Below are 26,903 nucleotides of genomic sequence, written 5' to 3' on the forward strand. Positions count from 1 at the left end.
GGGATTTGGGGTGAAATTCACACTTCTGGGGTGTTTGTGAGAGTATTTGGGATAAAAAGTCATGGTTTTGGGTGTTTCTGAAGGGATTTGGAGTGAAAGTCGCACTTTAAGGATGTTTGTGAGGGGATTTGAGGCGAAAATCACATTTTTGGGGGCATTGGAAGGGGCTGCGAGGACATTTCGATGAGATCTTGGGAGGAAACGTTCTCCTGGAGGGGTTCAAGGCCGCGTTGGATGGAGCTCGGAGCCCCCGATCCCGTGGAAATGTCCCCCTGGCTGGAACGAGATGGGCTTTGAGGTCACCTTCCAACCTCTTCCATCATCCAACCCCCAACGCCGAATGACTCAAGGGCAGCCGTTCTGCTAACTCATGGTTAATAAACTTTTTATTTGCCTTTTACACAATCATTTCTTCTTACATTCTCAATTAATTTGCCATTAAAGTGCTGAAAGAGGGGTTGCTTTATTTTTTTTTTTGGGGGGGGGGTTCTTTGGCTTTTTTTTTTAATAATACTCGTTAACAAAAACAATACCTAACGCCGTCGCACGTTTTCGGACCGTAACCAAGACAATTTTTCCTCTTATAATACAAATAATGGAACAAAATGTGCGGAGCTGACAGAGAAAACGTCGTTAAAAATTAAAACAAAAAATAACAAAGCTGGTTTGGGTTTTTTTTCTTTTTTTTAGTGGCAAGATGCAAGAATTCCAAGATATTTCCTGCCCAGGCGAGGCGGCTCCGAGCCCGTTGACCGTCCTCTCCCTCCTGGAGGTTATTTGATCTCATCTTCTTACGCAACGGAGCCCTGGGAAGCGCTCGGCTTGTTTTTCCCGGAGCAGGAATTCCGTGCCCGCGTCTCGGTTACAGGGGGGTGGGTTCTAACAGCTCCGTTGGGCTGCGAGAAGGTTCAACCCCGCGATTGGAAGCCAAGAAAAAGCTCGTTAAGACGGAGAAAAACGCCACCAGCGACCAAAATTAAAAAAAAAAACAAATAAAACCCTCGTTGCCGTCAACCACAACACTGAAAAAAAAATCAGTAGAACGGGGAAGGGGGGGAAAAAAATTAAAAATATCAAAACTAGCTCGCTAAACTGAAGCGCTCGGCGTTTTCATGCAGAAGCGGAAAGGCTTGAGCGCGGAGAAGCTTGGAGGCGACCGTGGAGCTCCAGGCGCTTCCCACCGGCCCCTGCTTGACGCCTTTGTTGAGGTTGGAAGTAGCTCAAGCTACGAATCGGATGTCCAAAGGCGGGACGGGCTCGTTATCTACACAGGCTCGTTATCTACAGCCCTTTACTCCTTCTTCTTGGCCACCGTCAGCTCCACCCCGGGCAAGCGGAAGGCGCTTTTCGTCCCGCTGTCGTTGCTGGAAGAGGAGGACAAGCGGGTTTTTTTGGACGCCGAGGAGACGCCGCCTTGGGTCTTCGCCGTCTCGTCGTCGCTTCCCGTCACCTCGTAACAACCTTTGGTTTTGGAGCCGATTCCCCCGAACGTCCCGAATTTCATCTTGCCCTGTTTGCCTTTCTCGGCGCCCGGCGAGACGTCCGGCTCCGAGGTCCCCGCGGGAATCGAGTGGGACGAGCGCTCGTCGCTGAAGGACGACGAGCGGTGCCGCGGCTTCTTGCTCTTGAAGAGCGAGAACTTCCCTTTCCCTGAGGGACCTTCCGCCCCGTCCAGCTCGCCTTCGGCCGACCCCAAGCTGCCCTTGGAGCTCTTCAGGTCGCTTTTCGAGCCCGAAACGGAGCCGGAGACCTCCGGGGAGCCCACGCCGCCGCCGCTTTTCCCCTTGGCCTTGGAAAAATTGAACTTGGGCATCTTGAGTTTGGATTTCTTCAGTCTGACCTCCGCGTCTTCCGCTTCCAGCTCCGCTTGGAGGTTGACGTCCGCCCCGGGGAACTCCACGTCGACCCCCATCTCCCTCCCCTTCACCTCGGGGTCGGTAAATCCAAATTTAGGCATCCGCAGCTTGGGGAACGATACTTTCCCCAGGCCGCACTCCGTGGTGGCTCCGCTTCCACCCTTGGGGCTGGTGAGGTGGAGACCTCCCCCAGCAACGCTCCCGGCTGGAGCCGTCGCCTCCCCCGAGAGGGCGACGCCACCTTTGATCTTGGGCCCCTTCACGTTGACGTTAAAAGCCGAGGAGCCTTGGAGCGCGGCCGCGTCAAGGTGGACGCCCCCTCCGGGCTCCTTCAGGTCAACGCCAGGCGCTTCCACGTTGACTTTGGGGCCTTGGATGGCGACGTTGACGTCACCCGGGAGGTTTGGTCCTTTCAGCTTCAGGTCGACGTCGGCCAAGGAGACGCCCGGTGACTGCGTTTGAAATTTCGGCCCTTTCAATTCTACCGCGGGTCCTTCCAATCCGAGGCCGACCCCGGAGGAGCTCTTCAGGCCTCCTTTGACCTGGGGCCCTTCAAGAGTGACCCCTACGTCACCTCCATCCCCACCGGGGCTGGAAACACCAAACTGGGGGAGCTTGAGGGACGGGAGCTTGATGGTTCCACCCAGAATTTCGAAGCCGGCGTCGGGAGCTTCTCCCGAGGCTTTAGGGGGTTTCACGCCGGCAGAAACGTCGAGATCTCCTTTCAACTTTGGTCCTTTCAGGTTCACGTCCAACTCCGGGGCGGAAACGTCCCCCGAGGGCCCTTCGATATCAACGCTCGGGAGGCCGAGATGGAGCTTCGCGCCGGGGGCTTTGGCGGCTTGTGGGACGGAGCAGTCGACGCCTCCTCCCACGCTCAGATCGGGTCCTTCCGCGGTGGAGAACTTCATCTTGGGCATCTTCACCTTGCCCCCCGCCAAGTCCACCTCTCCCTTGAGTTTTGGTCCTTTCAGGTTGCCATCCGCGTCGGGGACGGAGATCTGGGGGCCTTGGAGCTTCACGGCGACGCCTCCGAGGTCCACGTCGGCCGAAGGGAGGTTGACGCTTCCTCCCGGAGCCGAGAGCTCCAAGCTCGCGGCCGGCATCTCCAGCCCCATTTTCCCCGCCTTGGGGAACCTCAGCTTTCCATCGGGACCTTCCAGTTCTCCTCCAGGAACGCCGACTTCGCCTTTGACTTTTGGTCCTTTCACATTGAAATCGACACCCGGCGCCGGGACGGAGGGGACGGCGACGTCCACAACGGGTCCTTTCAGGTCCCCTTCCATTTTCGAGTCGCCCACGGCCACCTGCCCGCTGGGAAGTTGGAGCTTGGGTTTCTTCAGGCTCAGATCGGAAGATTCCAGGTCCACGTTGAGACTCGGGCCTCGCAAATCGCCCTTGACCGTTGGCACGGAGACTTCTAGCTCAGGCGCTTTGAGTTCCCCCTCAAGTTTGGGGGCGTCTCCCTTGAATCTGTGCGATTTGAGATCGAATTCCACGTCCGGGAAGGAGATCTTCCCAAACATGGGTTTCTTCCCTTTGGGGGACTTCACCCCGGCTTCACCTTTCATGGTCACGTCCGGACCGACCACGTTCACCTCCAGCTCAGGAGATTTCAAACCCGCGTCCAGCTCCCCACCGGCCACGTTCACGTCGAACCCCCCTTTCTTTCCTTTCACCTTGGGGCCGCTGACGTGCAGCTTCGGCATCTTGAACTTGCTCTTCTTCCCCTTCCCGGCGAGGTCGGGAGCTTCCACGTTCAGCTCCACCTCGGGGAGATCCACCTCGGCCCCCGGGACCTTCGCCTCGGCCTTGGGGCTTTTCATCCCGAATCCAAACTTGGATTTCTTAAACTTGGGAAGTTTGACGTTTGCCTCGGGGCCTTCGAGGTTGAGGTCGGGACCTTCAACGTCAACTTCGGGGCCTTTGACTCCAAGTTCGGGGCCTTTGATATCAACGTTGGGACCTTTCAAGTCGCCTTCGATCTTGGGGCTTGAAACCTCGAACCCTCCCTTCGTTTTGTGACCTTTCAAGCTCAAGTCGATCTCGGGCATCGAGATTTTCGGAACGTGCATTTCCGGCATCTTCAGTTTAGGACCTTTCGCTCTTCCCTCCGGACCTTCAACGCTCACGTCGGGGAGGCTGAGATCAACCTTGGGACCCGAGACGTCGACCTCGGCCTTGGGCAGGTCCACGTCCACGTCGGGACCTTCTCCTTTCAAGCCGAACTTGGGCAGCTTCATTTTAGGCAGCTTCACTTTGCCCTCCAACCCATCGACATCAACCTCGGGGCCTTCAAACTCTACTTTGGGACCTTTAATAGCAACCTCGGGACCTTTCAGACCTCCCTCAAGTTTTGGGCCGTGAAGATCAGCGTCGCCTTTCGCTCTGAGGCCCTTCAGGTTCAGGTCGATGTCCGGCATGGAGATCTGGGGGGTCTTGACGTGCATCTCGGGCATCTTGAACCTGGGACCTTTCACTTTTCCATCGGGCCCTTCGATGGTCACGTCTGGACCCTCCACGTCCAGCTTGGGGCCTTGGAGATCGACGTCCGGACCCCGCAAATCCCCTTCCAGGTCTCCCTTCAGCTTGGGGCCTTTCAGGTTGAAGTCGACGTCGGGCATGGAGAACTTGGGCGCCTTGATGTGCATCTCGGGCATCTTGAATTTTGGACCTTTGACTTTCCCTTCCGGCCCTTCCAAGGTGACGTCAGGAACCTCCACGTCGATTTTAGGAGGTTTCACGTCAATTTGAGGTCCTTTCAAGTCACCTTCAAGCCCGGGGCCGGACACATCGACGTCTCCTTTCAGCCGAGGCCCCTTGATGTTGAAGTCAACGTCGGGGATGGAGACCTTGGGCGCCTTGATGTGCATTTCGGGCACGGGGAACTTGGCACCTTTGACTTTGCCGTCCACGTGCAGATCGGGAGCTTCGACCTCGACGCTGGGGCCCGAAAGGTCCACGTCTCCCCTCGGGAGCTTCACATCCACGTCCACCCCCTCCCCTTTCAACCCAGACATGGAGAACTTGGGCATTTTGAACTTGGGGAGCTTGAACTTCCCCTCGGGGCCTTCAAAGTCAACGTCGGGGCCACCAAGGTCTAACTTAGGAGCACTGAGGTCGACCTCGGGACCTTTCAATTCAACTCCTGGCACGGACACGTCCACATCTCCCTTCACTTTGGGGCCTTTCAGGTTCAGGTCGATGTCCGGCATGGAGATCTTGGGCGCCTTGATGTGCATCTCGGGCATCTTGAACTTGGGACCCTTTATCTTTCCTTCTGGACCTTCAATCTCCACCTCTGGACCTTCGAGCTCCACCTTGGGACCTGAAATATCCAGGTCTCCCTTTGGCAGGTTCACATCGACCTCTGGACCTTCTGCTTTGACCCCGGGCATCCCGAACTTGGGCATCTTGAACTTGGGCATCTTGAACTTCCCTTCTGGGCCGTGAACGTCCACGTCTGGGGCCTCAATGTCCACCTTGGGGCCCTTGATGTCCAACTCGGGACCTTTCAAGTCACCTTCAAGCTTTGGAACAGACACATCCACATCCCCCTTGATTTTAGGTCCCTTCAGGTGGAAGTCGACGTCCGGCATGGAGATCTTGGGGGCCTTGATGTTCAGATCCGGCATCTTGAACTTGGGGCCCTTCAGCTTCCCCTCAGGACCTTCCAGCTCAACGTCAGGAAGATCAACATCGACTTTGGGGCCTTTGATGTCTAAATCAGGACCTTTCAAATCACCTTCAATCTTCGGAAGAGACACGTCCACATCTCCTTTCACTTTGGGGCCCTTCAGGTTGAGGTCGATGTCCGGCATGGAGATCTTGGGCGCCTTGATGTGCATCTCGGGCATCTTGAACTTAGGACCCTTTATCTTTCCTTCTGGACCTTCCAGCTCCACATCTGGGAGATCTACATCAACTTTAGGGCCTTTGATGTCAACATCTGGAGCTTTCAAGTCTCCTTCAATCTTTGGAAGAGAAACATCCACGTCTCCTTTCACTTTGGGACCTTTCAGGTTGAGGTCGAAGTCCGGCATGGAGATCCTGGGGGCTTTGAAGTGCATCTCGGGCATCTTGAACTTGGGACCTTTTATCTTTCCTTCTGGACCTTCTATTTGAACGTCTGGGGCACCAACATCCAACTCGGGACCTTGAAGATCAACTTGGGGGCCTTGCAAATCACCTTCCACACCCGGCAAAGTCACCTCCACGTCTCCCTTCACTTTCGGGCCTTTCAGGTTCAGGTCAAAGTCCGGCATGGAGATCTTGGGGGCCTTGATGTGCATCTCGGGCATCTTGAACTTGGGGCCCTTCAGCTTCCCCTCAGGACCTTCCAGCTCAACGTCAGGAAGATCAACATCCACTTTGGGACCTTTGATGTCCAGCTCAGGACCTTTCAAATCACCTTCAATCTTTGGAACGGACATGTCCACCCCACCCTTGACTTTGGGACCTTTCAGGTTGAGGTCGATGTCCGGCATGGAGATCTTGGGGGCTTTGAAGTGCATCTCGGGCATCTTGAACTTGGGACCTTTAATTTTTCCTTCAGGGCCTTCAATCTCCACCTCTGGACCTTCAATCTCCACCTTTGGAGCAGAAACATCAATATCTCCTTTTGGAAGGTTCACATCGACCTCTGGACCTTCTGCTTTGACCCCGGGCATCCCGAACTTGGGCATCTTGAACTTGGGCATCTTGAACTTCCCTTCTGGGCCGTGAACGTCCACGTCTGGAGCCTCAATGTCCACCTTGGGGCCCTTGATGTCCAATTCTGGACCCTTCAGGTCACCCTCCAGCTTTGGAGCAGAAACATCGATGTCTCCCTTGATTTTGGGACCTTTGAGGTGGAAGTCGACGTCCGGCATGGAGATCTTGGGCGCCTTGATGTTCAAATCTGGCATCTTGAACTTGGGACCTTTCAGTTTTCCTTCTGGCCCTTCGATGTCCACCTCGGGCGCCTCAATCTCAACCTTTGGACCTTTGACGTTGACGTCCGGGACGCTCACGTCCCCTTCCAGTTTGGGGACGGAAAGATCAACGTCCACGTCTCCTTTGATCTTGGGACCTTTCAAGCTCAAATCAAAGTCCGGCATGGAGATCGTGGGGGCTTTGATGTTCATCTCGGGCATCTTGAACTTGGGACCCTTTATCTTTCCTTCTGGACCTTCAATCTCCACCTCTGGACCTTCCAGCTCCACCTTGGGACCAGAAACATCTAGATCTGCCTTTGGGAGGTTGACGTCCACCTCAGGACCTTCCACTTTGACTCCGGGCATCCCGAATTTAGGCATCTTGAACTTGGGCATCTTGAGTTTTCCCTCGGGGCCGTGAACGTCCACGTCTGGGGCTTCGATATCTACTCTGGGGCCCTTGACGTCCACCTCGGGACCTTTCAGCTCCCCTTCCAACTTGGGGCTGGAGACATCTAAGTCTCCTTTCAGTTTATGGCCCTTCAGGTTGAGCTCCACGTCCGGCATCGAAACTTTCGGGGTCGAAATGCTCAGAAAAGGCATTTTGAACTTGGAGCCTTTGGATTTCGCGTGGACATCCACCTCTGGCCCTTGAACGTCAACTTTGGGACCCGAGATCTCAACGTCCGGTTTCTTCAGCTTCACGTCCACCTCGGGGCTTTGCCCTTTGGGACCCGAAAAGCCAAATTTGGGGAGTTTAAACCTCGATTTTTTCGCTTTTCCTTCGAGATCCACCTTGGGGCCCTCAAGCTCAAGTTCTGGCCCTTTGAGGTCCACCTTGGGACCTTTCAGCTCGCCCTCAAGTTTGGGAAGAGAAGCATCGACGTCACCTTTCAGTTTGGGGCTTTTCAAGTTGAGGTCGATGTCCGGCATGGAGATCTTGGGGACGTTGAATTGGATCTCGGGCTTCTTAAACTTGGGGCCCTTCAGTTTTCCTTCTGGACCTTCAACGTCCAGGTCGGGAACGCTGACATCGACCTTTGGACCTGAAATATCAACGCTGCCTTCAGGGAGACTCACATCAACGTCTGGACCTTCTCCTTTCAACCCGGACAAGCCAAACTTGGGCATCTTGAACTTGGGCATCTTGATTTTACCTTCTGGGCCGTGAAGGTCCACGTCGGGCGCCTCAAGGTCCACCTTGGGGCCTTTGATATCCACCTCAGGGCCCTTCAAATCACCTTCCAGCTTTGGAAGAGACACGTCCACATCTCCTTTCAGCTTGGGGCCCTTCAGGTTCAGGTCGACGTCCGGCATGGAGATCTTGGGGGCCTTGATGTTCAGATCTGGCATCTTGAACTTGGGGCCTTTTATCTTTCCTTCAGGACCTTCAATGTCCAACTCAGGTCCTTCAATCTCTACCTTTGGAGCAGAAACATCGATATCTCCTTTTGGAAGGTTCACATCGACCTCTGGACCTTCTGCTTTGACCCCGGGCATCCCGAACTTGGGCATCTTGAACTTGGGCATCTTGAACTTCCCTTCTGGGCCGTGAACGTCCACGTCTGGGGCCTCAATATCGATCTTGGGTCCTTTAATGTCCAATTCAGGTCCCTTCAGGTCACCCTCCAGCTTGGGGAGAGACACGTCCACGTCTCCCTTGATTTTAGGTCCCTTCAGGTGGAAGTCGACGTCCGGCATGGAGATCTTGGGGGCCTTGATGTTCAGATCCGGCATCTTGAACTTGGGGCCCTTCAGCTTCCCCTCAGGACCTTCCAGCTCAACGTCAGGAAGGTCGACATCGACTTTAGGGCCTTTGATATCAACATCTGGAGCTTTCAAGTCACCTTCGAGCTTGGGAACTGAAACATCCACATCTCCCTTGATTTTGGGGCCCTTCAGGTTCAGGTCGATGTCCGGCATGGAGATCTTGGGCGCCTTGATGTGCATCTCGGGCATCTTGAACTTGGGACCTTTAATTTTACCTTCAGGACCTTCAATGTCCAACTCGGGTCCTTCAATCTCCACCTTGGGACCAGAAACATCAATATCTCCTTTTGGAAGGTTCACATCAACTTCTGGGCCTGAACCTTTCAGCCCGGGCATCCCGAACTTGGGCATCTTGAACTTGGGCATCTTGAACTTCCCTTCTGGGCCGTGAACGTCCACGTCTGGGGCCTCAATATCGATCTTGGGTCCTTTAATGTCCAATTCTGGACCTTTCAAGTCACCTTCCAACTTTGGAACAGACACGTCCACATCTCCTTTCAGTTTGGGTCCCTTCAGGTGGAAGTCGACGTCCGGCATGGAGATCTTGGGGGCCTTGATGTTCAAATCCGGCATCTTGAACTTGGGGCCCTTCAGCTTCCCCTCAGGACCTTCCAGCTCAACGTCAGGAATATCTACATCGACTTTGGGACCTTTGATATCAACATCTGGAGCTTTCAAGTCACCTTCCAGCTTGGGAACTGAGACATCCACATCCCCTTTGATTTTGGGACCTTTCAGGTTGAGGTCGATGTCCGGCATGGAGATCTTGGGGGCTTTGAAGTGCATCTCAGGCATCTTGAACTTGGGGCCTTTAATTTTACCTTCAGGACCTTCAATGTCCAGCTCGGGTCCTTCAATCTCCACCTTGGGACCTGAAATATCCAGGTCTCCCTTTGGCAGGTTGACGTCCAGCTCTGGACCTTCTGCTTTGACCCCGGGCATCCCGAACTTGGGCATCTTGAACTTGGGCATCTTGAACTTCCCTTCTGGGCCGTGAACGTCCACGTCTGGGGCCTCAATGTCCACCTTGGGTCCTTTAATGTCCAATTCTGGACCTTTCAAGTCACCTTCCAACTTTGGAACAGACACGTCCATGTCTCCTTTGAGTTTGGGTCCCTTCAGGTGGAAGTCGACGTCCGGCATGGAGATCTTGGGGGCCTTGATGTTCAGATCTGGCATCTTGAACTTGGGGCCCTTCAGCTTCCCCTCAGGACCTTCCAGCTCAACGTCAGGCAGGTCAACATCAACTTTGGGGCCTTTGATATCCAGCTCAGGACCTTTCAAATCACCTTCAATCTTTGGAAGAGACACGTCCACATCTCCTTTCACTTTGGGACCTTTCAGGTTCAGGTCGATGTCCGGCATGGAGATCTTGGGCGTCTTGATGTGCATCTCGGGCATCTTGAACTTGGGGCCTTTAATTTTACCTTCTGGACCTTCAATGTCCAGCTCTGGACCTTCAATGTCCACCTTGGGACCTGAAATATCCAGGTCTCCTTTTGGCAGGTTCACATCGACCTCTGGACCTTCTGCTTTGACCCCGGGCATCCCGAACTTGGGCATCTTGAACTTGGGCATCTTGAACTTCCCTTCTGGGCCGTGAACGTCCACGTCTGGGGCCTCAATATCGATCTTGGGTCCTTTAATGTCCAATTCAGGTCCCTTCAGGTCACCCTCCAGCTTGGGGAGAGACACGTCCACGTCTCCCTTGATTTTAGGTCCCTTCAGGTGGAAGTCGACGTCCGGCATGGAGATCTTGGGGGCCTTGATGTGCATCTCGGGCATCTTGAACTTGGGGCCCTTCAGCTTCCCCTCAGGACCTTCCAGCTCAACGTCAGGAAGGTCAACATCGACTTTGGGGCCTTTGATATCAACATCTGGAGCTTTCAAGTCACCTTCGAGCTTGGGAACTGAAACATCCACATCTCCCTTGATTTTGGGGCCCTTCAGGTTCAGGTCGATGTCCGGCATGGAGATCTTGGGGGCCTTGATGTGCATCTCGGGCATCTTGAACTTGGGACCTTTAATTTTACCTTCAGGACCTTCAATGTCCAACTCGGGTCCTTCAATCTCCACCTTGGGACCAGAAACATCAATATCTCCTTTTGGAAGGTTCACATCAACTTCTGGGCCTGAACCTTTCAGCCCGGGCATCCCGAACTTGGGCATCTTGAACTTGGGCATCTTGAACTTCCCTTCTGGGCCGTGAACGTCCACGTCTGGGGCCTCCATATCGATCTTGGGTCCTTTAATGTCCAATTCTGGACCTTTCAAGTCACCTTCCAACTTTGGAACAGACACGTCCACATCTCCTTTCAGTTTGGGTCCCTTCAGGTGGAAGTCGACGTCCGGCATGGAGATCTTGGGGGCCTTGATGTTCAAATCCGGCATCTTGAACTTGGGGCCCTTCAGCTTCCCCTCAGGACCTTCCAGCTCAACGTCAGGAATATCTACATCGACTTTGGGACCTTTGATATCAACATCTGGAGCTTTCAAGTCACCTTCCAGCTTGGGAACTGAGACATCCACATCCCCTTTGATTTTGGGACCTTTCAGGTTGAGGTCGATGTCCGGCATGGAGATCTTGGGGGCTTTGAAGTGCATCTCAGGCATCTTGAACTTGGGGCCTTTAATTTTACCTTCAGGACCTTCAATGTCCAGCTCGGGTCCTTCAATCTCCACCTTGGGACCTGAAATATCCAGGTCTCCCTTTGGCAGGTTGACGTCCAGCTCTGGACCTTCTGCTTTGACCCCGGGCATCCCGAACTTGGGCATCTTGAACTTGGGCATCTTGAACTTCCCTTCTGGGCCGTGAACGTCCACGTCTGGGGCCTCCATATCGATCTTGGGTCCTTTAATGTCCAATTCTGGACCTTTCAAGTCACCTTCCAACTTTGGAACAGACACGTCCATGTCTCCTTTGAGTTTGGGTCCCTTCAGGTGGAAGTCGACGTCCGGCATGGAGATCTTGGGGGCCTTGATGTTCAGATCCGGCATCTTGAACTTGGGGCCCTTCAGCTTCCCCTCAGGACCTTCCAGCTCAACGTCAGGCAGGTCAACATCGACTTTGGGACCTTTGATATCCAGCTCAGGACCTTTCAAATCACCTTCAATCTTCGGAAGAGACACGTCCACATCTCCTTTCACTTTGGGTCCCTTCAGGTTGAGGTCGATGTCCGGCATGGAGATCTTGGGGGCTTTGAAGTGCATCTCGGGCATCTTGAACTTGGGACCTTTAATTTTACCTTCAGGACCTTCAATGTCCAGCTCGGGTCCTTCAATCTCCACCTTGGGACCTGAAATATCCAGGTCTCCCTTTGGCAGGTTCACATCGACCTCTGGACCTTCTGCTTTGACCCCGGGCATCCCGAACTTGGGCATCTTGAACTTGGGCATCTTGAACTTCCCTTCTGGGCCGTGAACGTCCACGTCTGGGGCCTCAATGTCCACCTTGGGGCCCTTGATGTCCAATTCTGGACCCTTCAAGTCACCTTCCAGCTTTGGAACAGACACATCCACGTCTCCTTTCAGTTTGGGGCCCTTCAGGTGGAAGTCGACGTCCGGCATGGAGATCTTGGGGGCCTTGATGTTCAGATCCGGCATCTTGAACTTGGGGCCCTTCAGCTTCCCCTCAGGACCTTCCAGCTCAACGTCAGGCAGGTCAACATCCACTTTGGGACCTTTGATATCGATTTCAGGGCCTTTCAGGTCACCTTCAATCTTTGGAATGGAAACATCCACGTCTCCTTTCACTTTGGGGCCTTTCAGGTTGAGGTCGATGTCCGGCATGGAGATCTTGGGGGCTTTGAAGTGCATCTCGGGCATCTTGAACTTGGGACCTTTTATCTTCCCTTCTGGACACTCCAGGTCCACATCAGGAACGTTGACGTCCAGTTTGGGGCCTTTGATGTCAACATCTGGAGCTTTCAAATCACCTTCAAGTTTTGGAACGGACACGTCCACGTCTCCTTTCACCTTGGGACCTTTCAGGTTGAGGTCGAAGTCCGGCATGGAGATCTTGGGGGCTTTGAAGTGCATCTCGGGCATCTTGAACTTGGGGCCCTTCAGCTTCCCCTCAGGACCTTCCAGCTCAACGTCAGGCAGGTCAACATCCAGCTTTGGACCTTTAATGTTCACATCTGGTCCTTCCAATCCACCTTCTAATTTTGGAACGGAAACATCAGCTCCTCCCTTGACTTTGGGGCCTTTCAGGTTCAGGTCGATGTCCGGCATGGAGATCTTGGGTGTCTTGATGTGCATCTCGGGCATCTTGAACTTGGGACCTTTAATTTTTCCTTCAGGACCCTCAATGTCCAGTTCTGGACCTTCAATGTCCACTTTTGGAGCAGAAACATCAATATCTCCTTTTGGAAGGTTCACATCGACCTCTGGACCTTCTGCTTTGACCCCGGGCATCCCGAACTTGGGCATCTTGAACTTGGGCATCTTGAACTTCCCTTCTGGGCCGTGAACGTCCACGTCTGGGGCCTCAATGTCCACCTTGGGGCCCTTGATGTCCAATTCTGGACCCTTCAGGTCACCCTCCAGCTTTGGAGCAGAAACATCGATGTCTCCCTTGATTTTGGGACCTTTGAGGTGGAAGTCGACGTCCGGCATGGAGATCTTGGGCGCCTTGATGTTCAAATCTGGCATCTTGAACTTGGGGCCCTTCAGCTTCCCCTCAGGACCTTCCAGCTCAACGTCAGGAATATCTACATCCACTTTGGGACCTTTGATATCAACATCTGGAGCTTTCAAGTCACCTTCCAGCTTGGGAACTGAGACATCCACATCCCCTTTGATTTTGGGGCCCTTCAGGTTCAGGTCGATGTCCGGCATGGAGATCTTGGGGGCTTTGAAGTGCATCTCGGGCATCTTGAACTTGGGGCCTTTAATTTTACCTTCAGGACCTTCAATCTCCACCTCTGGTCCTTCGAGCTCCACCTTGGGACCTGAAATATCCAGGTCTCCCTTTGGCAGGTTGACGTCCACCTCTGGGCCTGAAGCTTTGACCCCGGGCATCCCGAACTTGGGCATCTTGAACTTGGGCATCTTGAACTTCCCTTCTGGGCCGTGAACGTCCACGTCTGGGGCCTCAATATCGATCTTGGGTCCTTTAATGTCCAATTCTGGACCTTTCAAGTCACCTTCCAACTTTGGAACAGACACGTCCATGTCTCCTTTGAGTTTGGGTCCCTTCAGGTGGAAGTCGACGTCCGGCATGGAGATCTTGGGGGCCTTGATGTTCAGATCCGGCATCTTGAACTTGGGGCCCTTCAGCTTCCCCTCAGGACCTTCCAGCTCAATGTCAGGCAGGTCAACATCAACTTTGGGGCCTTTGATATCAACATCTGGAGCTTTCAAGTCACCTTCCAGCTTGGGAACTGAGACATCCACATCCCCTTTGATTTTGGGGCCTCTCAGGTTCAGGTCGATGTCCGGCATGGAGATCTTGGGTGTCTTGATGTGCATCTCGGGCATCTTGAACTTGGGACCTTTAATTTTTCCTTCAGGGCCTTCAATCTCCATCTCTGGACCTTCAATGTCCACTTTTGGAGCAGAAACATCAATATCTCCTTTTGGCAGGTTCACATCGACCTCTGGACCTTCTGCTTTGACCCCGGGCATCCCGAACTTGGGCATCTTGAACTTGGGCATCTTGAACTTCCCTTCTGGGCCGTGAACGTCCACGTCTGGGGCCTCAATATCGATCTTGGGTCCTTTAATGTCCAATTCAGGTCCCTTCAGGTCACCCTCCAGCTTGGGGAGAGACACGTCCACGTCTCCCTTGATTTTAGGTCCCTTCAGGTGGAAGTCGACGTCCGGCATGGAGATCTTGGGGGCCTTGATGTGCATCTCGGGCATCTTGAACTTGGGGCCCTTCAGCTTCCCCTCAGGACCTTCCAGCTCAACGTCAGGCAGGTCAACATCAACTTTGGGACCTTTGATATCGATTTCAGGGCCCTTCAGGTCACCTTCAATCTTTGGAATGGAAACATCCACGTCTCCTTTCACTTTGGGACCTTTCAGGTTCAGGTCGATGTCCGGCATGGAGATCTTGGGGGCTTTGAAGTGCATCTCGGGCATCTTGAACTTGGGGCCCTTCAGCTTCCCCTCAGGACCTTCCAGCTCAACGTCAGGAAGGTCAACACCGACTTTGGGACCTTTGATGTTGAGTTCAGGGCCTTTCAAATCACCTTCAATCTTCGGAACAGACACGTCCACATCTCCTTTCACTTTGGGGCCCTTCAGGTTCAGGTCGATGTCCGGCATGGAGATCTTGGGTGTCTTGATGTGCATCTCGGGCATCTTGAACTTGGGACCCTTTATCTTTCCTTCAGGGCCTTCAATGTCCAACTCGGGTCCTTCAATCTCCACCTTGGGACCAGAAACATCGATACCTCCTTTTGGCAGGTTCACATCGACCTCGGGGCCTTCTGCTTTGACCCCGGGCATCCCGAACTTGGGCATCTTGAACTTGGGCATCTTGAACTTCCCTTCTGGGCCGTGAACGTCCACGTCTGGAGCCTCAATGTCCACCTTGGGGCCCTTGATGTCCAATTCTGGACCCTTCAGGTCACCCTCAATCTTGGGGACAGACACGTCCACATCTCCCTTGATTTTAGGTCCCTTCAGGTGGAAGTCGACGTCCGGCATGGAGATCTTGGGGGCCTTGATGTTCAGATCTGGCATCTTGAACTTGGGGCCCTTCAGCTTCCCCTCAGGACCTTCCAGCTCCACATCAGGCAGGTCAACATCGACTTTGGGGCCTTTGATATCAACATCTGGAGCTTTCAAGTCACCTTCAATCTTCGGAACAGACACGTCCACATCTCCTTTCACTTTGGGGCCCTTCAGGTTCAGGTCGATGTCCGGCATGGAGATCTTGGGCGCCTTGATGTGCATCTCGGGCATCTTGAACTTGGGACCTTTAATTTTACCTTCAGGGCCTTCAATGTCCATCTCTGGACCTTCAATCTCCACCTTGGGACCAGAAACATCGATACCTCCTTTTGGAAGGTTCACATCAACCTCTGGACCTTCTGCTTTGACCCCGGGCATCCCGAACTTGGGCATCTTGAACTTGGGCATCTTGAACTTCCCTTCTGGGCCGTGAACGTCCACGTCTGGGGCCTCAATATCGATCTTGGGTCCTTTAATGTCCAATTCTGGACCTTTCACGTCACCTTCAATCTTGGGGACAGAAACATCCACATCTCCTTTCAGTTTGGGTCCCTTCAGGTGGAAGTCGACGTCGGGCATGGAGATCTTGGGGGCCTTGATGTTCAGATCTGGCATCTTGAACTTGGGGCCCTTCAGCTTCCCCTCAGGACCTTCCAGCTCAACGTCAGGCAGGTCAACATCAACTTTGGGGCCTTTGATGTTGAGTTCAGGGCCTTTCAAATCACCTTCAATCTTCGGAACAGACACGTCCACATCTCCTTTCACTTTGGGGCCCTTCAGGTTCAGGTCGACGTCCGGCATGGAGATCTTGGGGGCCTTGATGTTCAGATCTGGCATCTTGAACTTGGGGCCCTTCAGCTTCCCCTCAGGACCTTCCAGCTCAACGTCAGGAAGATCAACATCCAGCTTTGGACCTTTAATGTTCACATCTGGTCCTTCCAAACCACCTTCTAATTTTGGAACGGAAACATCAGCTCCTCCCTTGACTTTGGGGCCTTTCAGGTTCAGGTCGATGTCTGGCATGGAGATCTTGGGCGCCTTGATGTGCATCTCGGGCATCTTGAACTTGGGACCTTTAATTTTTCCTTCAGGACCTTCAATGTCCAACTTGGGTCCTTCAATCTCCACCTTGGGACCAGAAACATCGATATCTCCTTTTGGAAGGTTCACATCGACCTCTGGACCTTCTGCTTTGACCCCGGGCATCCCGAACTTGGGCATCTTGAACTTGGGCATCTTGAACTTCCCTTCTGGGCCGTGAACGTCCACGTCTGGGGCCTCAATATCGATCTTGGGTCCTTTAATGTCCAATTCTGGACCTTTCAAGTCACCTTCCAACTTTGGAACAGACACGTCCACGTCTCCTTTCACCTTGGGACCTTTCAGGTTGAGGTCAAAGTCCGGCATGGAGATCTTAGGGGCTTTGAAGTGCATCTCGGGCATCTTGAACTTGGGGCCCTTCAGCTTCCCCTCAGGACCTTCCAGCTCAACGTCAGGAAGGTCAACACCGACTTTGGGACCTTTGATGTTGAGTTCAGGGCCTTTCAAATCACCTTCAATCTTCGGAAGAGACACGTCCACATCTCCTTTCACTTTGGGTCCCTTCAGGTTGAGGTCGATGTCCGGCATGGAGATCTTGGGCGCCTTGATGTGCATCTCGGGCATCTTGAACTTGGGACCCTTTATCTTTCCTTCAGGGCCTTCAATCTCCACCTCTGGACCTTCAATGTCCACCTTTGGAGCAGAAACATCGATACCTCCTTTTGGAAGGTTCACATCGACCTCTGGACCTTCTGCTTTGACCCCGGGCATCCCGAACTTGGGCATCTTGAACTTGGGCATCTTGAACTTCCCTTCTGGGCCGTGAACGTCCACGTCTGGGGCCTCAATGTCCACCTTGGGGCCCTTGATGTCCAGTTCAGGACCCTTCAGGTCGCCCTCGATCTTGGGAGCTGAGACGTCCACGTCCCCTTTCAGGCTGGGCCCTTGCAGGTTGATGTCCACGTCCGGCATGGAGATCTTGGGCGCCTTGATGTGCATCTCGGGCATCTTGAACTTGGGGCCCTTCAGCTTCCCCTCTGGACCTTGGATGTCCACGTCTGGTGCCTCCATCTCAACCTTGGGGCCTCTGATGTCGAGGCCAGGGCCTTGCAGGTCTCCTTCCAGTCTTGGGATGGAAACATCCAGGTCTCCTTTCACTCCGGGACCTTTCCAGCCGACGTCGGGCACGGAGATTTTGGGGCTCTTGACGTGTAGCTCCGGCATCTTCACCGTGGGGCCTCTGGCATCTACGCCAGGTGGGTCCATCCCCGCTTTGGGGCCTCGAACGTCAAGCTGAGGTCCTTTCACGTGGCCGCAAACCTCCGGGATGGAAACATCTCCCTTCAGCTTGGGGCCCTTCAGGTGGACGTCCACGTCGGGGCCTTTCAAACAACCTCCTGGACCTTCAAATTCAACTTGAGGAGCCTTCACGTCCACCTTGAGACCCTTGGAGCCGAGGCCTTGGACGTCTCCTTCCACCTGAGGACCTTTCAGCTTCAGGTTCACGTCGGAGAGGGAGATGTGGGGGGTTTCCACCTTCTTGAAGACGGGGCCTTTCCATTCTCCTTTGAGGGCCACGTCGGGAGCTCCAACATCTCCCTTGGCTTCGGCTGGTCCCACCTCGCCCTTCGGGGGCGCCGTTTCCCCTCTGGGACCTTCTCCTTGCGAGCCCGAGACGGTGAATTTGGGGAAGTTCATGTGAGGGATTTTGAGTTTTCCCTCAGGAACCGGGAGCTCCACGCTGGGACCTTGAAGTCCCACACCGGCGACCTCCAGGTCTGGAGAAGGGACCTTCCCGGCGCCCTTCAACCCCGCGTCCACCCGGGCCTTGGAGATTTGAACCGAAGGAGCCGAAACTTCAGGGCTTGGGACCTGGATGGTGGTGGAGGAGGCGACGTCCCCACGTGGAAGGGTGGTGGCCACCTGGGGGGCTTGAGATCCTGGGGTTTGGAACTCAAATTTAGGCATCTTCAGCGCAGGAATCTTGATTTTCCCCACGTCTCCAGCCGGAGTTTCCATCGCCGGTGAAGAAACCTCAACTCCGGGGGCTTTGATCCCACCTTGAAGCCAAGGAGCAGAAGAACCCGTGGGCGAGAGCGTCCCCCCTTGGACCTCCAGGCCGGGAACGTGGCCTCTACCCTCCAAGCTGGGCCCCTTGACGTGGAATCTTCCATCCAAGTGTCCCATCTGGCCGTTGGCTTCGATCTTGGAGCCCAGGAGCATCGCGGCCCCACCGGGACCTCCCGGCGTCTCCCCGGCTTTTCCAGTTTCTCTACCAGGAACTCGGCTCTCCGGTGGTTGAGGCTCCACCTGGGGCTTGAGGTGAACGCCCCCCGCTCGCGTTCCCACCGCCGTTATTCCAGCTTTTCCAAACGGAGCCTCCCCGAGGTGGACATCCAGCTTCTTGCCAGAAGATTCCACCCTCGGCGCCCCCGCGAGCCCCACTTGGAATTCTGAGCCAGCGCCCTCGACCTCTTGAGCTCCATCGCGCCCGGTGACGTCGACGGTGAACGCCGTCACCTTCCTGGTGACCGTGATGGTCCTGCTCTGCGTTCCGCCCCCCCTTTCCGCGTCCTCCGCCACCACCTCCTCCGACTTCAGCCGGGGTTTGATCTTGGTCGTGTAGATCCTCCTGTACTCCTCGTCGTCTCCGCTCTGGAAGCAAAACGGAGCTTCGTTAGGGTTGGATTTGATGAGCCCATGGGTCTCTTCCAACCTGGTTATTCCAGGATAGGTTAGTTTTGAGCTTCCTCCACCTCCCTCGGGTCTTCCCGGCCCCATCGCTCACCAAAACGACTTCTGGGGTGGCCGCGAAGACGTCGTGGGACCAGGACTGTCCCGGCACTGGAGATCGGTCCCCTTTGCGTTGGAGACGCAAGCCCACCGTGTGGTGGCCCATGGTGTTGAGGAGCTGCGTCACCTCCCCGGATTGCAGGTTGTCAAAGTAGATGGTGGCGCCCACGATCTGATCTCCTGGGTGGTGGGGGGAGGAGAGAAAGAGAGAGAGGAGATGGTTGGAAAGGAAGAAGCAAGGAGAAGATCCATCTCGAGGATCCATCTCCACCTCGAGGATCCATCTCCACCTCGAGGATCCGTCTCCACCTCGAGGATCCGTCTCCACCTCGAGGACCCGTCTCCACCTCGAGGACCCGTCTCCACCTCGAGGACCCGTCTCCACCTCGAGGACCCGTCTCCACCTCGAGGACCCGTCTCCACCTCGAGGACCCATCTCCACCCCTCAAGGACCCGTCTCCACCTCGAGGACCCGTCTCCACCCTCAAGGATCCATCGCAGGGAAGGAGCCACGAGGCCTCCCCTCAGGCTCCTCTTCTCCAGGAGAAACCCCCCCAGGGCCCTCGGGCTCCTTCTCCAGCCCCTTCCCCAGCTCCGGGCTCTTCTCCGGCCTCGCTCCAGAGCCTCAACATCCTCCTTGGGGAGAACCCGCCCCGCGATCCGAGGGTCTTTCCTGAGGAGGAGGAAGAGGAGGAAGAAGAAGGAAGGAGGACGAGAAGGAGAAGGAAGGAGGACGAGAAGAGAAGGAAGGAGGACGAGAAGAAGGAGGAGGAAGGAGGACGAGAAGGAGAAGAAGGAGGACGAGAAGAGAAGGAAGGAGGACGAGAAGAAGGAGGAGGAAGGAGGACGAGAAGGAGAAGAAGGAGGACGAGAAGAGGAGGAAGGAGGACAAGAAGGAGAAGGAAGGAGGACGAGGAGAAGAAGAAGGAAGGAGGACGAGGAGAAGGAGAAGGAAGGAGGACGAGGAGAAGAAGAAGGAAGGAGGACGAGGAGAAGAAGAAGGAAGGAGGACGAGAAGAGAAGGAAGGAGGACGAGAAGAGAAGGAAGGAGGACGAGAAGAGAAGGAAGGAGGACGAGAAGAGAAGGAAGGAGGACGAGAAGAAGAAGGAAGGAGGACGAGAAGAGAAGGAAGGAGGACGAGAAGAGAAGGAAGGAGGACGAGAAGAAGAAGGAAGGAGGACGAGAAGAGAAGGAAGGAGGACGAGAAGAGAAGGAAGGAGGACGAGAAGAAGAAGGAAGGAGGACGAGAAGAGAAGGAAGGAGGACAGGAAGAAGAAGGAAGGAGGACGAGAAGAGAAGGAAGGAGGACGAGAAGAGAAGGAAGGAGGACGAGAAGAGAAGGAAGGAGGACGAGAAGAAGAAGGAAGGAGGACGAGAAGGAGAAGGAAGGAGGACGAGAAGAGAAGGAAGGAGGACGACACGGCGAGGAAGGAGGACGAGAAGAAGAAGGAAGGAGGACGAGAAGAAGAAGGAAGGAGGACGAGAAGAGAAGGAAGGAGGACGAGAAGAGAAGGAAGGAGGACGAGAAGAAGAAGGAAGGAGGACGAGAAGAGAAGGAAGGAGGACGAGACGGCGAGGAAGGAGGACGAGACGGCGAGGAAGGAGGACGAGAAGAAGAAGGAAGGAGGACGAGAAGGAGAAGGAAGGAGGACGAGAAGAGAAGGAAGGAGGACGAGAAGAAGAAGGAAGGAGGACGAGAAGAGAAGGAAGGAGGACGAGACGGCGAGGAAGGAGGACGAGACGGCGAGGAAGGAGGACGAGAAGAAGAAGGAAGGAGGACGAGAAGGAGAAGGAAGGAGGACGAGAAGAAGAAGGAAGGAGGACGAGAAGGAGAAGGAAGGAGGACGAGAAGAAGAAGGAAGGAGGACGAGAAGAGAAGGAAGGAGGACGAGACGGAGAAATAGAAGAAGAAAGCAAGCAGGGCATGGCCAGGCTGGAAGAGAAGAGACCCAAGGAGCCTGGGTTTCCACCCCACCAAAGTCCTTCCCCGCCCCGTGAAGGTCCCCCCGGAGGTCCCACCTTCCTTCACGACCCCCATCTTGGCCGCCGGGGAGTTCTGCAGCACTTGCTTGACGAAGACGCCGTCGTCGGTCTGGTCGATGGTGATGCCGTGGGAGCCGCTGCCCTGCCAGTTGGGGAGCAGGATCTCCCGCGTCTCCTCTTCCTTCTCCATCTGGAGGAGAAGACGACCGAAGGTGAGAAGAAGGGTGACCCAGCGAGGCGGACGCGGGGTTGGGAGGTTGGCTTGCCCCAACCCCTCGCACCCACCTTGCTGGGATGCCGGTCCCGGCCGGATCCGCCCCAGGAATCCCTCGGTCTTCGCTCGTAGACCTTGAAGCAGCTTTTGGTTGCAACCTTCCCAGCCTGGTGGAGACAGCAGAGAGGTCCCCGTGAAGCTCCCGCTCTCCTCCCGCTCCCTCGTTTCCTCCTTCCACACCCAGACGGGAGAGGAGCCCAAGCTCGTCCCGACCGCCCACGCTCCAAATCCCCTCGAGGTGGACGTTCTCCGTTGATGGGACCACGAGAATCAAGCTCCTAAGACCTAGAGCCCCGGGTTGTCCCCGCTCCACCTTGGACCCCACGCAGACCTCGGAGAAGCTCAAGAATTGACGTTCCTCTCGCAAAACGGAAACTCCATCCAACTCTTGGATGGTTGAGAAGCACAAACCCAACGTTTGCACCACCTGAGGGTCAACGGAGTGATGTTCCTCACTGGATCACGTTCATCTTGGGGCCCACCAGGACCCCCAGCTCCTCTCCGGATCAACTTCCCAGCAGCTTCCAGCTCATCCTGGTCCCTCTCCTTGCCCTCAAACCCCTTTGAGATGCCTCCTAGCTGACTCCTCCACCCTTCTGGTGCCTGAGTGGAGAAGATTTCTTCATTTCTAGAGAGCTCTGAGCGCGCACGAGGACTAAGAAGAGAAGAAATCGCCCTTCCAACGCTCTCTGAGGGCACAGAGGAGATAAAACCTCCCCAAAGTCCAGACGCCGCGGCTCACGGTGGCCCGGGGAGAGAAGATCCATAGATCCCCGTGACAAACCTTCCACCGAAGCAGCTCCCAGGAGCAAAACCATCTCGTTAAAGTCTCATTTGATGAGCCAGAACCTCAATTTAGAGTGAAATTTGGTGTTTCCACCTGGTTGGGGGGCGGAAGGCGCCCGCCTGGCACCCTCAAAGACCCAACGGAGACCCTCAAAGACCTTCAAAGGCCCCACGGAGACCCTCAAAGACCTTCAAAGGCCCCACGGAGACCCTCAAAGACCCCACGGAGACCCTCAAAGACCTTCAAAGGCCCCACGGAGACCCTCAAAGGCCCCACGGAGACCCTCAAAGACCCTCAAAGGCCCCACGGAGACCCTCAAAGGCCCCACGGAGACCCTCAAAGACCTTCAAAGGCCCCACGGAGACCCTCAAAGACCCCACGGAGACCCTCAAAGACCTTCAAAGGCCCCACGGAGACCCTCAAAGGCCCCACGGAGACCCTCAAAGGCCCTCAAAGGCCCCACGGAGACCCTCAAAGACCCTCAAAGGCCCCACGGAGACCCTCAAAGGCCCCACGGAGACCCTCAAAAACCTTCAAAGGCCCCACGGAGACCCTCAAAGACCCCACCAGCAGCTTGTGTCACCATGTCCATGCTCCACAGAAGTCCTGGTAGCTCATACCACCACGTCCATACCCCATGGAGCCCACCAGCAGCTCCTGTCACCATGTCCACACCCAACAGGTGTCCTCAAAGGCCCCACCAGCAGCTCATATCACCGTGTCCACACCCCATGGATGTCCTGGAGGCTCGTGCCACCATGTCCATACCCCATGGAGCCCACCAGCAGCTCCTACCACCACATCCACAGCCCATGGACAACCCTGAAGACCCCACCAGCAGCTCCTGTCACCTCATCCACACCTCATGGAGCCCACCAGCAGCTCCTGTCACCTCATCCACACCTCATGGAGCCCACCAGGAGCTCCTGTCACCTCATCCACACCTCATGGAGCCCACCAGCAGCTCCTGTCACCTCATCCACACCTCGTGGAGCCCACCAGCAGCTCCTGTCACCTCATCCACACCTCATGGAGCCCACCAGGAGCTCCTGTCACCTCATCCCCACCTCATGGAGCCCACCAGGAGCTCCTGTCACCTCATCCCCACCTCATGGAGCCCACCAGGAGCTCCTGTCACCTCATCCACACCTCATGGAGCCCACCAGGAGCTCCTGTCACCTCATCCCCACCTCATGGAGCCCACCAGGAGCTCCTGTCACCTCATCCCCACCTCATGGAGCCCACCAGCAGCTCCTGTCACCTCATCCACACCTCATGGAGCCCACCAGGAGCTCCTGTCACCTCATCCACACCTCATGGAGCCCACCAGGAGCTCCTGTCACCTCATCCCCACCTCATGGAGCCCACCAGGAGCTCCTGTCACCTCATCCACACCTCATGGAGCCCACCAGGAGCTCCTGTCACCTCATCCCCACCTCATGGAGCCCACCAGGAGCTCCTGTCACCTCATCCACACCTCATGGAGCCCACCAGGAGCTCCTGTCACCTCATCCCCACCTCATGGAGCCCACCAGGAGCTCCTGTCACCTCATCCACACCTCATGGAGCCCACCAGGAGCTCCTGTCACCTCATCCACACCTCATGGAGCCCACCAGGAGCTCCTGTCACCTCATCCACACCTCATGGAGCCCACCAGCAGCTCCTGTCACCTCATCCCCACCTCATGGTTGGGGGGGGGGGGGGGGGAAAGGCGCCTGCCTGGAGCTGGGGGTCAACGAGGAGGAGTCAACCAGGAGCCGTTGCTCCTCAGGGATCGGCTCCTGGGTGGTGGTGGGTTGCGCTGAGCCTCCATCCTTCTCTCCTACTCAACTGTCTTTATCTCAACCCACCAGCTGGACCCTCTTCTCCTCCTCCACCTCCTCCTCCTCCCACCCGAGGTGGAGACGAGGAGCGAAACCACCTCCTGCTCCTTCCCGGGAGATGGAGCCTCCAAGGCTTGAGGCAACGCCAACCCTTTCGTGTCGGGGCTCGCTCCTTAACGAGCCGCTCGACGAGTTGAACCGGGTCACAACGGTTGCGGCCGCTCTGAAGGCCGCGTCGGGCCCCACCTCGCCGCCTGGAAGGGTTCCCTGGTGGCTCCTCCGCAACCCTGGGAACTGGGTTAAGGTCATCGCTTTGATGTCCTACGCGACACTCGTTAACGGGGCAATTAAAGTCCCAGGTGGACTCGGGAGCCACCAAGCTGAAACGAGTTGTTCTCAGCACTTTTTCTCCGCCTCGGAGCGGGAGGGACCTTCCCCCAGCTTCTCCTTCTTCATCGCGGGGTGGAAGGGAGCTCGAAGCCCGTCCAGATCCACCTCCTGCTGGATCTGGTGGCTCAAAGCTCCCTCCGAGCTGGTCTTGAAGACCTCTGGAGATGGGTCAAGCCCGGCTTCTTGGGGCTGGAGAAGCTCTTCTACAGCTTCTTCCAGCTGAGGAATAAAACCCAAGGAGGTGGTGGTGGCTCCAACCTCCCAACGTGGGATTGTCCACCCCACCAGAGCCCCTTCTGGAGGGAAAAGCCTCAAGGAGACCCCCCCGTTCTTCGTAATCGTGGGATGGGTTGGGTTGGAAGGGACCTCAGAGCCCATCCAGGTCCACCTCCTGCTGGATGAGGGGCTCCAAGCCCCATCCAAGCCGGTCTTGAACGTCTCCATGGATGGAGCAGCTGCTGCTTCTCCAAGCAACGCGGCTCAGGGTCTCCTCACCCTCCCAGGAGGACGTTTCTCCTCCACTTCTCATCTCAATCTCTCCTCTTCCAGCTGGAAACCGTCCCCACCTCATCCCATCTCCTCAAAAAGTCCCTCCCCACCTTTTCCAGGAGCCGTTTTCAGCCCTAGAAGCTGCTCCCAGGTCTCCCCGGGAGCCTTCTCCAAGCCCAACAAGCCCAACTCTCCCAGCCTGGGAGGTTCTCCAGCCCTCAAGATCATCCTCCCGGCCTCAACCCCAAGATCAAAGCGACCGATGAGTGGAAGAGGCTGCCAAGACCCGAGCGGTTTGGGTGGAGCTGGACTCGCAGCGCGAGGAGGAACCAAGCGGGTTGGTTCTTGGTGGGTCCAAGACCCCCCCTGAGGCCACCACCAGGAGAAGGGATGGAAGGTGGGGACGGGTTGAGGCTCAAGGTTCGACCAGCGACGCCGTCGCGCTGGTTCTTCTCGGAAGCGCGAGAGGCGCCGCGGTGGAGGAAACCACCGAAAAAGCCTCTGAGATATGGAGAAGGACGGTGGAGACGCAAAGATGGGGAGGGGGGGTGGATCCAGCACCACGTGGAGGTGGAAGCCACCACCAGATGGGCTGGAACATCATCATGGGGGTCGAGAAAACGAGCCTGGAGGGGGGTCGGAGCCCCAGAAGAAGCGAGTCGGGCAACGGGGAGCGGGTCCTGCAGAGCCTCATGGAGACCTGGGCCAAGGAACGTGGTGTGGAGGGGACAGAGGAGGTTCTCCATCGCGTTCCAGCCTCCAGGGAAGCGGGATGAGGGACTTCTCATGGATCCCAGCGCTGCCGGGATGGTGTTAATCATCCTAATTAACGAAGCTTGGAGGCGAAGCGAAGCAACGATGGGACCAGAACCAGCTTCTGCACGGTTGACGTCTTCAACCAGGTCGGATCCACCACGTCACTCAACCCCAAGGACCATTTCTCCTGCCTGGAAGAGCTGATGGACCCCAAAGTCCTGGATTAAGGAGCTCAACGGAGGCCATAGGGGGCGACCCAAGGCCCACGGGAGGAGATGGACCTCAGCGACCACCTCAACCAGGACACCAAGCGGCTCTGGAGGACGTCCGGGTGGCTAGCGAGGATCTCCAAGGGATGGAGCCTCCACCACCTCACCAGGCAACCTAAGGACCTTCTCAAGGTTGAGGTTCTCCAGCTCCAGCTGAACGTTCCTTGGTTTCTAAAGATCTGGAAGATCTTTAGGGGTGGATCGAGCAAGTTTGGAGGCGACACCACGCGGGAGGAGCAGCTGCTGCCCCAGAGGGTGGTGGCGTCACCCAGAAGAACCTCAGCCGGCTGGAGAAGTGGGCAGAGAGGAACCACATGAAGCTCCAACAAGGAGAAGTGGTTAAGTCCCACACCCAGGGAGGAGCAACCACATGGAGTGGAGGCCACCCAGCCGGAAAGCAGCTCGGGACGGAGCTTCTGGAGCTCCTGGTGGCCACCAAGGCGGCAGGAGGGCCACTTGTTCACGGGAGGGTCTCCAGGCACCAACACGGGGTGGGGGTGGTGGCATCTCCAACCTTGAAGAGCTTCCCAGAGATGATGGGACGTGGTCCTGAGGGGCTCTGGCTGAGCGAGGGGGTTGGATGAGGTGACCTTGGGCAACAAGGTGAGCTTGGAGGTCCCATCCCACCTTCTCCAAGCTCTGGGGCTGCAGGACGCGTCACCAGATAATGAAATGATGAACGAGGTGGTGGGATGGGACCTCCAAGCTCTTCTCCCTCAAGCCCTGGGGCTGTAGGACGTGTCACCAGATAATGAAATGATGAACAAGGAGAGCTTGGAGGTCCCATCCCACCTTCTCCAAGCCCTGGGGCTGCAGGATGGGTCACCAGATAATGAAAGGATGAACGAGGTGGTGGGATGGGACCTCCAAGCTCTTCTCCCCCAAGCTCTGGGGCTGCAGGACAGGTCACCAGATAATGAAATGATGAACGAGGTGACCTTGGAGGTCCCATCCCACCTTCTCCCTCAAGCTCTGGGGCTGCAGGACGCGCCACCAGATAATGAAATGCTGAACGAGATGAGCTTGGAGGTTCCATCCCACGTCCTCCCCCAAGCCCTGGCTGTGTCACC

General features: G+C 55.9%; 1 protein-coding gene across 1 annotated transcript in view; it reads right to left on the reverse strand.

The window, feature by feature from the left end:
* Nucleotides 1-368: 368 nt before the first annotated feature.
* Nucleotides 369-26,903, reverse strand: part of LOC138735072 (neuroblast differentiation-associated protein AHNAK-like) — a 33,043-nt gene continuing 6,508 nt past the window's right edge. Inside the window, exons 2-9 of the mRNA XM_069882943.1 lie at nt 21,330-21,425; nt 21,081-21,234; nt 19,056-19,240; nt 13,453-18,922; nt 11,191-13,230; nt 9,364-10,968; nt 6,640-8,151; nt 369-6,255 (exon numbers count right to left, since the gene is read on the reverse strand). Of these exons, the coding sequence (XP_069739044.1) occupies nt 1,292-6,255; nt 6,640-8,151; nt 9,364-10,968; nt 11,191-13,230; nt 13,453-18,922; nt 19,056-19,240; nt 21,081-21,234 (15,930 nt within the window). The 5' untranslated portion in view covers nt 21,330-21,425 and the 3' untranslated portion in view covers nt 369-1,291. The remainder of the gene's footprint in view (nt 6,256-6,639; nt 8,152-9,363; nt 10,969-11,190; nt 13,231-13,452; nt 18,923-19,055; nt 19,241-21,080; nt 21,235-21,329; nt 21,426-26,903) is intronic.

The sequence above is a fragment of the Phaenicophaeus curvirostris genome, unplaced genomic scaffold (genome assembly GCF_032191515.1).
Source record: "Phaenicophaeus curvirostris isolate KB17595 unplaced genomic scaffold, BPBGC_Pcur_1.0 scaffold_409, whole genome shotgun sequence".
Taxonomy (NCBI): Eukaryota; Metazoa; Chordata; class Aves; order Cuculiformes; family Cuculidae; genus Phaenicophaeus; species Phaenicophaeus curvirostris.